Genomic DNA, 12,057 nt, shown 5'->3' on the forward strand with positions numbered 1-12,057 from the left:
AGGGATGACATTATTTTTTTGCCCCAGGGAATACATGTAAGTAACTTGCACATTCAGCAGGGAGGTAAGAGCATGACAGTATCAAATCTATTCTGTGCATGTACCCTGAATGAATTCAGATGACTGAAGTTACACACTTAAATTCCTCTTAGAAATGGGCATCCCCAGTACTCTACATGACTCTCACCTCTCAGGATTAGAATGCTGAGTCAAAAGCCACTTAGACTTTTCCATAAACATTGTGCCCACAGTGTAGTTCAAGTTGAGAAGTCCCTCTTCTCTGCAGTATGTGGTGTTGTGAAAATCTGCCTATAGAAATAGGCAGATTTCTTGAGCTTGTGAGGTGCACTGCTAATTCCTCACTGGAGTAGAGGAGTTCATAGTCATGGAGGAGGTGGAGTTCAGATCTTCTTTCTCCTGAGTGTGGAGTACATGCAGCTCCCACAGCCATGAGCTTTGTCATTTTGTGGTCAGACACCCATTCATTGTCTTGCAGCAACTTTCAAGAATGAGCCAAGCTGAGCTCAGCACTGTGGGGACAGCTGTTTACACCCATGTTGATTACATCCGGTTTAAGGTACTGACAAGAAAACAGACTTCAAGGTAGTTCATCATGCCAGGATGCCAGTTTAGTTACTTAAGTCGTTGCTGAATCTGGAGCTCAGCTCAACAGAATCAGCAGTAGTAAACTCTATGTAAAGACTTCAGTATATTACCTTAGCTACAGTAGAAACTACTTTCCAGAATTAATCGTTTGAAGTCAGTGTCTGACACTTTGATTGCAGTGGGACCTAGATTTCTACTGTATGTATGAAAGGAATTTAGAAGCAGATACTGGAATTGGCAGGTGTTTAATTAAGTGAGCTGAAAGTTGCTGTATTTTTTAGAAAGCATTTAGTTCTTTATGTGAATTTTATTTATAAATGGATTTATGGCTTATATTTTGTGTGCATTAATAATTTCAAAAATCTCTCTTAACAATCTCCAAGAGCTCTGAGTACTTAAGTTGTACAAAGGGTCAAGCTGGCATTTATTTATGGTTTATTACATTTTTGTTTTCACTGAGCCATATGAACACAATCTCAAGTCTGGCAGTCACTCCTGTAGCTGGACTAGACCAACATTTTGGTTCAAAATAGAGCAGGCTTCTTAATGCTGTGCCCATTAGGATTTGAGTAACTCCAAGACTGGATGCTCCACAGCCTCTCTGGGTAATACGTGTTTTACCACTCTGACAGTAAAAATAAATTTTTCTCATTCAATTTTTTTCTAGTAGCAAGGAGTTCATGGTGAATGTGATATAACTCAGCTAGAAGGGAGGAAGAGTACTTTGAATGTATCAACCTCTATCTTGGGGTAGATGATGAGTGAGTAGATAATTTAAAGGTTAGGATAAAAGGGCAGACTGGTAAGGGTGACACTTGTGGGTGTGTGCTACAGGATGATGGATGAGGCCTTCTACACAACAGCTCACATCAGCCTTGAAGTCACAGGCCCTAGTTCTTATGGGGGACTTGAACTACCCTGACATCTTTGGGAGAAGGTACACAGCAAAGCACAAACAATCCAGGATGTTCCTGGAGAGCATTGGTGACATCTTCCTGTCACAGATGGTGGAGGATCCCACAAGAAATGGGTGTGCTGCATGACCTCACCCAACAAACAGGAAAGGCCTTGTTGGAGGTGTGAAGATTGGGGCCAACTTGTGAGCAAGTAAGAGTGTAACCATGGGCTTCAGGAGAGCTTATTTTAGCCTCTGTAGGGATGTTGACAGAATCCCATGGGAAGAGGCCCTGCAGGGGAGGTTGATATTCAAGGATCACTTCTTCCAAGCTCAAGAACTATGCATCCCAATGTGCAAGAAGTCAGACAAGGGGTCAAGAGACCTACATGGGTAAAGGGAGAACTCCTGTCATTACTTAAGCATAAGCAGGGAAATACACAGGAGATGGAAGTAGGGTCAGGCCTCTTGGAATTAATATAGAGAGGTTGTCAGACTAAGGAGAGCTGAGACAAGGAAGGCCAAGGCTCATTTGGAATTAAATCTGACTGAGGATGTCAAGGAAAACAAGATGGGCTTTTTCAAATACATCAGCAAAAGGAAAACAAAGGATAAATGTGGACCTGTTACTGTAGGAAGGGGACACTCTGGTGACAGAGGACACAGGCAAAGCTGAGTTACTGAACAGTGCCTTTGGACTGGTGTTTGCTGTCAAGACCAGCCCTCAGGAATCTCTGACGCAGGAAATCAGGGTAAAGAAATGTTGAAAGGAATATTTTCCCTTGGTCAAAGAGAATTGAGTTACTTAAGGCAAACACCTAGGCAAACAAAATCTGCACATCATGGGCCCTGATATGATGCATCCGTGAGTGTCACAGACATGTTTAATGAAAAATCCTTTCCTTAGGATTTTTTCTCCTGAGCAGCTGAGAGGCCTCAGGAACAAAATGTAAACAAAAATCATCTGCTGCTGTGGAATGCAACAGGTTCATCTTTGAGTTGGTTGTTTCTAATTAATGGCCAAGTCACAATCCAGCGGTCTCGGACTGTCTGGTCAGTCACAAGATTTTATTTTCATTCCATTCTTTTCTATTCTGGGCAAGCCTTCTGATGAAACCCTTTCTTCTATTTTAGTATACTTTAATATAATATGTATATATATTAAAATAATAAATCAAGCCTTCTGAAACATGGAGTCAGATCCTCGTCTCTTCCCTCTTCCTGGGACCCCTGTGAACACCACCACACATGTGTGCTGAGAGAGCTAGCAATCACACAGTAAGGGTCTTGGCTTTCATCTTTGAAAGTTCATGGCAATCTGTAGATTTGTCTGAGGACTGGAAAAAAGCAAATGTCACCTGGTCTTCAAAAAGGGCAAGAAAGAGAACCAGAGAACTACTGTCCAGTCAGCCTCCCTTTATCCCTGGGAAAGTGATGGGGCACCTTGTTCTGGAGGCCATCTCTATCCACGTGGCTGACAATAAGGTGATCAGCAGTAGTCAGCCTGGATTCACTGAAGGTAAATCATGCCTCATTAAATTAATTGTCTTCGACAGAAAAACAGCTTCCTGAATGGATGAGGGGAGAGCACTGGATGGTCAACTTCTGCAAGGTTTTCGACACTCTCTCTCTCAATATCCTAGTAGACAAACTCAGGGAATATGGACTGGGTTAGTGGGTAGTAAGGTGGATAGAGAATTGGCTGAATGGCAGATCGCAGAGGGTCATAATCGGTGACACACAGCGAGGTCTCTAGGTAGCAGTGTCTCTCAGGGTTCAATACTGGTGCAGTTTTTTTTTTAAGTTATTCATCAGTGTCTTCAATGAAGGGACAGATGCCTCCTCCACCAGTTGATTGGTTGAGCTGGGAGGAATGGCTGACACCCAAGTGCTGTGCAGCCCTTCAGAGGGTCCTCAGCAGGCAGGAGAGATGGGCAGAGAGGAACCTTCTGACATTCAGCAAGGGCAAATGCAGGATCCTGCACCTGGGGAGAAAGCACTCCATGCACCAGCACAGGCTGGGGCTGACCTGCTGCAGAGCTGCTCTGTGGAAAGGGACCTGGGGATCCCAGTGGACAAGTTGTCCATGAGCCAGCAGTGTGTCTGTGTGGCCAGCAAGGCCAATGGTGTCCTGGGGTGCTTCAGGAAGAGCAGTGCCAGCAGCTCGAGGGAGGTGATCCTGCCCCTCTGCTCAGCCCTGCTGAGGCTCCTCTGGAGTGCTGTGTCCAGCTGTGGCCTCCTCAGCACAAGAGGGACATGGAGTTCCGGGAATGGGTCCAGGGGAGGGGTACAAAGATGGTTAAGGGACCAAAGCATCTCTCTTATGAGAAAAGGCTGAGGGAGCTGGGCCTGCTCAGCCTCAAGAAGAGAGAACTGATTGGGGTCCTCATCAGTGTGAGTATCTGCAGAGAGGATGCCAAGGGGATGGAGCCAGGCTCTTCTTGGTGGGGCTGAGCAGTAGGACGGGGGGCAAGGGGCAGAAACTGATGTGCAGGAAATTCCATGAGAACATAAAGGAATAACTTGTGTAGGTGATCATGCACTGGAACAGATTGCCCAGGGAGGCTATGGAGTCTTCCTCAGTGGAGATATTCAGGAACCATCTGGACAGAATCCTGTGCCATGTGCTCTTGGATGACCCAGCTTGAGCTGGAAGGTTGGATTAGATGGACCCACAGTGGTCCCTTCCAGCCTTACCTAATCTGTGATTCTGTGAATAATAGAAACAATGAGCACTGCATATACGAGGATGATATAAGGGAGACTTACTGTTTGCTTGACAGAAATTAGTATATTTCATTAGGTAAGCAACTGTTTGGTAACTAACTTAGTTACTTATTCAAAAGTCATTGGTAATTTGGTGAGCTGCATGAGCTGATTTAATATCCTTTTATGTATGATTTCTGTTATCAAATGAAGAAACTGCCAACAGAAATCTAGTTTTCCTAACACAACTGTGCCAGCTTTTTGGCAAGAAAAATTTGATGTTTTATCTCTTATCTCACTAAATATTCTGTTGCTTATGTCTGGCATTCAGTGATCAGATTCTGGTACAATGCATACAAAGATCTGTTTATTCAAGGCTGCTCCCATATCAGCATTCTAACAAGGTTTTTTTTTGTTCTGCTCATGTTATATGTTTAACTCTCAGTTTTGGTATTTTTTTCCAGGGTTTGAAAAACCAGGCCCGGGTTAAACTGAACATAGTTAGATGTCCTCCAGTAACCACAGTCTTGATCAGAAGACCAGACCTCAGATATCAGCTGGGCTTCAGTGTGCAGAATGGGATCGTAAGTAGCTTCCACTGTTTCTGATCAAGCTTTAACACACATGAAACTTGCTCTCCATTTGTGGTTAAATTTCAGTGTGAGAAGAGGGAAGCTGCTGTTTTCTCCCTTATAGCAAGCAGGATTTTGCATTTGTCAAGTCTGAGATGTAAAAGTTGTGTTAATAAGAGGTTTTGTCTTTGACTCCACTTACTTCACAAATTTACAGTCAGAGGAATAAAAAAGTTGTTTCAGCTTAAAAAACCAAAATGTGTGCAAGAGTCTGCTTTCAGCATGCATCATATGTGTCTTTAGCCAAGCCATTGCATGATCTCAAAAGAAAAAGCCTGTTCTTGATCCTTTTTGTTGTAAGGGATCTGCCTAATGAACATTATTAAATTGAGGTCCTTCATACACTCAAATTTCCAAACCAAAAGACATGTAATGTACAACACAAACAGCCTTTTGTGACAGTTTGTTCTGATCTTGGAAGAGAATATCCATTAGCTACTTGTCACTAACAAATTTTGCTTTGGAGTCAGTGATAGATTGCATCTTAGAATTTGCTGTGGCAAGTCTGCACTTAAATGTTGATTCATATATTGCAGGCAAAAAACGGGTAGTCAAAAGTCTCTGTTCCTTGTCCAGCCCATGATAAATTTGTGGTCTCCCTTGCAGATCTGTAGCCTCATGAGAGGAGGCATTGCAGAGCGAGGAGGTGTGCGTGTTGGCCATCGGATCATTGAAATCAATGGGCAGAGCGTTGTAGCAACACCCCATGAGAAAATTGTTCACATCCTCTCAAATGCTGTTGGTGAGGTAAGAACCAGCAATGTGTCTAGGCAGCATAGCAGCGTTCATTGCTGTTACCAGTAACAACCAGTGGAAATCAGTAATGAGCAGTGTCCTTCAAGGGACTGTACTGGGACCAGCACTCTGTCTGTCATGTGTTCATCAGTGACATGGACATTGGGAATGAGGTGCACTCTCAGCAAGTTTGAAGTTGACACCATGATCAGTGGTGCTTAAGGAAAGGGATGCCATTAGAGGGACCTGAACAGGCTAGAAGAGTGGCCCATGTAACCTTTGTGAAGTTCAGCAAGGCCAAGTGCAAGGTCCTGCGTCTGGGTCTGGGCAATCTCCTACATCAATAGAAACTGGGCCTAAAGGGATTTGGAATAGCCCTGAAGAGAGGAACTTGGTGGAAGGGAAGTTGGACATGAGCCAGGAATGAGCACTTGAAACCCAAAAAGCAAGCTGTATCCTGGGCTGCATCAAAACCAGTGCGGCCAACAGGGAGGTGATTTTCCCTTCCATATTCTGCTCTTGTGAGACCCCACCTGGAGTCCTGTGTGCAGGACTTCAGCATAACAATGAAGGCCCCCCCCTTCTGGGGCCTTCAGCATTAACAAATGAACCTGCTTGAGCAGATACAGATGCAGGCCATGAAAAGGGTCAGAGGGCTAGAGCACCTCCCCTGTGAGAAAAGGCTAAGAGGGGTTTCGTTGTTCAGCCTGGAGAAGAGAAGGCTCCAGGGAGACCTGACAGCAGCCTTTCAATGTGTAGTGGGCTTCTAAGAAAAATGGAGAGAGGCTTTTACCAGGGTCTCCAGTGCAGAACAATAGGCAATGGTTTCAAACTGAAAGAGAGTAGAGTTTTAGATCAGGTATAGGAAGAAATCCTTCGCTATGAGGTTGGTGAGCCACTGGAACAGATTGCCCGGAGAAGCTGTGGATGCCTCATCCCTGGAAGTGTTCAAAGCCAGGTTGCATAGGGCTCTAAGCAACCTGTTCTAGTGAAAACTGTTGATACCTGCAACAGGGCAGTTTGGACAAGATGATTTTGAAAAGTCCCTTCCAACTCAAACTGTGTTGGAATTCTGTTCTATCTCTATTAGCCTATTGCTAATCAAACCTAAAAAGCTGAAGTGAGAGCAAGCCTGTGCACCATGTCTTTCATTATTTGCCCCATACTTCTATGCTTTAGAAGAACCATACCTTGAAAATATGATGTGGACAATTTTAGATGGTTCATCAATACTAAACACATTTTTTCATAAAATCATCACCTGCAATACTTTAATAAGGGTATGAAAACTCTCAAGTTTTACCCTTTTTCCTGTCTTGTGTGACCTTATCTGGGTCCTTCAGGTGAGGTATGCATGTTTAGGAACATGGATTAATTTGGCTTATTTCCTCTAGATCCATATGAAGACTATGCCAGCTGCCATGTACAGACTGTTGACTGCACAAGAGCAACCAGTTTACATCTGAAGCCGACACCTCACCACCACAGTGTGCATGGAAGATGTTTTTTCCTCATTAGTGCTTGTCTCTCTAGTGCTGCATTGCTGTGTCTGCAAAGACATTTCTTTCTCCCTCTCCCCATCACAGACACAAATACACTGTTACTCTCTCCTTCATCCCTTTTCCCTCTTCTTCCCACCATTTTGGTAAGGGGCAAAATATACCTGTGGAACTATTTTGGTTGCATCTTTTTACAAGTGAAACTTCATGCAGCTCCACGTGCAAAACAGGAGAATAACAGCAGCATAGATTACAGCCGTATGCACAGATGGCTCTATTTCATGCTACATAATCAGTTTTATTTCTGTGGCTGTAATTTTACAAACTGAGTAAATTACATGTTGCTGAATGAAAAATTACTTTACCAAATAGATAGAAGTATAGGGTAAAAGGTGTTCCCTTGGATATCCTGACTGTGACTTTGATTCTCTTGCCCTGTTTTCTCGCAGGCACCAAGTTCAGTACTAAAGGTTTGTGTCTGTGGGGAAAGTAGAATACCAAAAGGATTATTTTGCCCTCAGGAAAAATTGCCTCCTTATGAAGATTCAGTAAATGCTGCTGTTGTAAAATGAATTGTCCAAATACACACCTTTTAATTCCCCTCTGTCATCTGTTCTTCATGATAGTAGGACTCCAAAAGATACTCCATAAGTTCCTGAAGCATGTTATTCTTGCATTACTTACACTAAGAAATTTGGAAGGCATTTTTTACAGCTGCCTCCCTCTCTCTGCCCCCAGGTTTCTATCTCCTAGTTTTCTTCAGCTTTGTGTTTTATAGTCCCTTCCTGATTTTAGAGGTTAAAGAAGTGGGGGGGAGAATCTTTAAATAGCCACAAGAAAAATATTGAGGGGATCTGCTGAATAGCTACACTTTTCTAGGCTCTTAATTCCGATTTTGGTGCACATAGCCATGTGGGCCAGTGTATATAGACATTTTTAAAATTGTGCTTCCTATTTATGAAGTTTGAATATAAGAGATCTGCAGACTATTCTAAGTAATTTTGTTCTCTGAGCCAGTTTTAACATATATTTTTGTCCAAAGACCTGTCTAATTTTATTGACTTCCTATTTAGTTCATGATATGTAGGTAACAGTTGAAAGGATGAGGCAGGAATAAACTTATTTATTTTGTTATATAATTTAGCTTGTGATTTTTTCCCATATATATGGCACTTAAAAGAGATATGTGTGTACTATATGCACTTGTATGAAGATGATTAACTGTAGGGATGTATGAAATCTTGTATTTGATTAGCCTCTAAGTTGCATGCTAGAGACAAAATGGGAAAAGGGGGCTGGGTTGGGTCCTTTGGTTTTTTTAAGAGGGTTCACAATAAAAAGAAGCAGTGTCTTTTCTTCCTAGTGAGAGAATTCTACATTCTCTGTAGTTACTTTTTTTCAGGACTGTATACTGGTGTTTATACTGAAGTTGAACCATGCATTTAGTCCAGGCTAGTATGTTGATTTATTTTAAACAAACAGTTTGTGCTGTGTTTTGCTGTGATGGAAAGGCTCAGTGAGATGAAAACAAGAGCAGACAACACACTGCCACATGCCACTTCTGCTTTGCAAATGCGGTGTTGTTCATAGTCACTTGTGTCTCACTTGTTGTGACGTGAGCTGTGCAATGTAAGCGTTGCTTGCAGTCCAGTGATGATCCTAGACATTGCTATGGGGATTCATGGAAGTGGGTGTGTGCATGTGCACTTGTTGCAAACACTGCTGAGAACCACTGAGCACTCTTGTCAGGTGTCCATTTTTTGGCTTTCTAAAGTCATGGATAACCATGGCCTGATCAGTTAGAGGATGAACTGTATTTCTGTGGGAAGCAGATATTTAAGGGACATAATGAAGTGGTGCATAAACTGTTGTAGTAAGGGGATATGTTTTAGTGTTGAGATTAATGTACAATGACTTGATTTTACTTGCATTTATTGTTGTTATATAATTTAATCCAAGGCTCCAGAATAGCAGATTGCACAAGAGAATGGTGTTAGTATTCCAGGTTAGTACTTAACTCTGCTGCCTCACTGATGCAACAAGATAATTAATGGCTTGTGAGTATATTGTTTAACTGTAGACATCTGGTTTATGGTAATTTGAACCTTTTTTCTAGAACTTTCCATATATATAGTAATAAATGTAAATATGGTATATAACCATGTACAATTTAGAAGATTCTATACAGTGCAGCCTTTCCATAAATTGCCTGAGGAAACTTAGTGAACTCTTGAAGATACAGTTATCATGCTTCTGGTTCCTGCTGTGTGTATGCCCTCCACTTCACTTGTTTCTGTGGTTCTGTCTAGCCCATGTGGTGAAGTCTTTATCTCACTTCACGGGGAAATTATGAAAATCTGAACATGTAAATGTGTTAAGAGAAGAAACCACTGTTTCTTTGGAAATCTTGCAGCTGGGGGTTTGTGAAGTTACTATTCATCCTAAATAGGTGCTTAAAATTAAGCAAATGAATGCTTGCAGGACCAGAGCTTAGCAAAAAAAAATCTCATTTTTTCAGTTACAGTATGTGCATAAAATTTCTAAACTGAGAGGTCCATAGTGTGTGCACACTTCTGAGAGCAGTCTTGTAAACAATCCCATTTTACTCTGTAAACAGAAAGAGTTTCAAGAAAATGGAACTCAAATGGGAAAGCTGGCTGTTCTCTAGACTGTTGCAGCGGTTTGATAGATCAGATATGGGGATTTTTAACAGATATAAAGGAACATTCCTTCAATGGTTTACATTCCTTCTTCAGTGACAGACCTGAGTTCTTTTTCTTTCATCCTTGCTGCTTCGTACAGTCTAATTAACTCTTCAGTGTTTACATTAAGGATGAAACATCCCTTGTATTTTTTATTTTTGAGAAGTTTCATGTTTGTTTTGAATCTTGTTTGAGTCTCAGTTTGGATTTCCAGGTTTGTTAGCTTTCCTTCTTTTCTAAAAGAAATGTATTTCTCAAGACAGCAACATGGTTGAGATCTCTTGTATATATTTAGCGCAGTACCTAGACTATGAAGTTGTACTATTGTTCTGTAAAGAGGATGAATGGAAATTATTGTAAAGCGTTGGGAAAAGCATAGTATTGTATTTGTAACAATATTGTTCTTTGTAAACATTTAATGATCTCTATATAAAAATATAAATATATATATAAATATATGTGAGCCTGGAATGTTGATATTGCACATCTATTGAATGTAATTACTCTGATGTTTTCTGCCACAGGTCTCTGACCTCTCTAATGAAGCTGTGCTGGTTTGATTTGGGGGAGAGACAGAGGGGAGAAGAGTGGGCTTTTTGCTTTGGATGGGATAGGGTAAGGGGTTTCTGGCCAGTTATTTTGTTGTGATGTATTTACTGTGCTACATTCCTTTATTTAACAGAGCGCTAATGTCTGTAAGATTTGCAACAATAAACTACAAAACAAAAATACCTCAGACAAGGCTGAGAATTTGCTCATACTGACCTAGAGGTTGACTTGCCAATGCTGAATGCATGCATAATTGGAAGGTGTCTGAACTTCTTTTTTGCCACCTAGTCTGGAGTAATTCTTATCTATGTTTCTGCAGGCATGAAGCAGTACTGTTACCTTTATTTTTACAACAGCATTCTTTTCAGACAATACATGACACTAGTGCTCCTAAACAAAAGTGATTCCTAATATACTGTGATTGTGACAGGAATATTATTTATTTGACTGAATAACTTTAGGTAGGATTTTTTCATAAATGGGGATTTGATAAAAATTCTTCACACTTAGAGTAGTTTCTGAAATCACTGTTTTCCTTTAAATGTTATCAGCATGATTTATTATTAAAGACCTAACACCATTTCAATAAATAAAAGTAGAATTCTGATATGTCTGTCCCTAGAATTAATCCTGGAACTGCCTGTGCTAAGGTTATTTTTTTAATATAATCATAAAATAAAGATATAAGAGATTATGAAAAATATGATAATATTTGAAAGTCAACAAAAAAAAAGTCATCCAGGGACTGTTGCTTCAGGTGAGGCTTCATAGGATTTTCTGTGCCTTATATGTTCTCAAGAGTACTTTGAAAGCACAAAAATGACAATACACACCACTGCTGACTCAGAAGAAAACTAAACATGGGCATTCAGCCACTTAGTGGCTGTTCATAACATGAAATAGAAATACCATCAAGATGAGAGAATGAAGTATTTCACCTTAGTTGCTTAAATGACAGATGGAAGAAATTGCAAAGTCCCTGGTCCAGGGCACAGTAGACAGGATGAACTTCTTTCTGCATTCTGCATTCCCCTGTGTACCACCCTCCATCCTCCTATTTATTCTTTCCATTATCTGTACATACCAATTTCTGTGTTACAAACTTTACTGCATTTTGTGGATAAACATAAGCCCTAACTTAAGCAGTACAGACAAAAATTTCAGCAGATTTGCTGTGTACACAGAGGACGTGTTTCTTGCCCCCTCCTTCAATGTTTTTAATGGTTGGGATCCACACAGAGGACAGGCAGACCCCACCCCAGTTCCAGCACCCTGTAGAGCCTTGCAGGCTGAAGAGGTGATGCTGGTGACCTGCGTGGACTGACAGTGTCAGTGTCAGGGCTGGGACTGTAATTTAAATAAATGTTCAGTGCAGAAGCGCATGGAGCAATCCTGACTTAAAATCATGGTACATGAAGAGTTGTGATCCATGTGCCTCTTATCTGAGTAGGGCCAGGCCTGTGCTGTGCTTTGTGCTGCTCCTACAGATGGACCTCCAGGGATATCCCTTGGCCACGGAATAAATCTAGATGTTTTATTTTAAGAAGGGAAGCCTGCAGGCAGCCCCAGTGGTACTCAAAATGTAAATACCACCCAGCAGTACATGTGTGTCCCTGCCTTTGTCTAGATGTGCAGCAGAAAGGTCCCATGTGAACAGCCCTTTTGTTTGTAGAAGTGATGAGTAGAGTTGTTTTCTAAGAAAATTTTTTATTATGTCAGATGATCTGAATGGG

General features: G+C 41.4%; 1 protein-coding gene across 1 annotated transcript in view; it reads left to right on the forward strand.

Moving 5' to 3' along the window:
* Positions 1-10,506, forward strand: part of APBA1 (amyloid beta precursor protein binding family A member 1) — an 87,484-nt gene extending 76,978 nt beyond the window's left edge. Inside the window, exons 11-13 of the mRNA XM_054283277.1 lie at positions 4,672-4,791; positions 5,446-5,586; positions 6,969-10,506. Of these exons, the coding sequence (XP_054139252.1) occupies positions 4,672-4,791; positions 5,446-5,586; positions 6,969-7,040 (333 nt within the window). The 3' untranslated portion in view covers positions 7,041-10,506. The remainder of the gene's footprint in view (positions 1-4,671; positions 4,792-5,445; positions 5,587-6,968) is intronic.
* Positions 10,507-12,057: the final 1,551 nt, after the last annotated feature.

This window comes from Melozone crissalis, unplaced genomic scaffold (assembly GCF_028551555.1).
Source record: "Melozone crissalis strain CALT ecotype California unplaced genomic scaffold, PUWL_Pcris_2 ptg000036l_1, whole genome shotgun sequence".
NCBI lineage: Eukaryota > Metazoa > Chordata > Aves > Passeriformes > Passerellidae > Melozone > Melozone crissalis.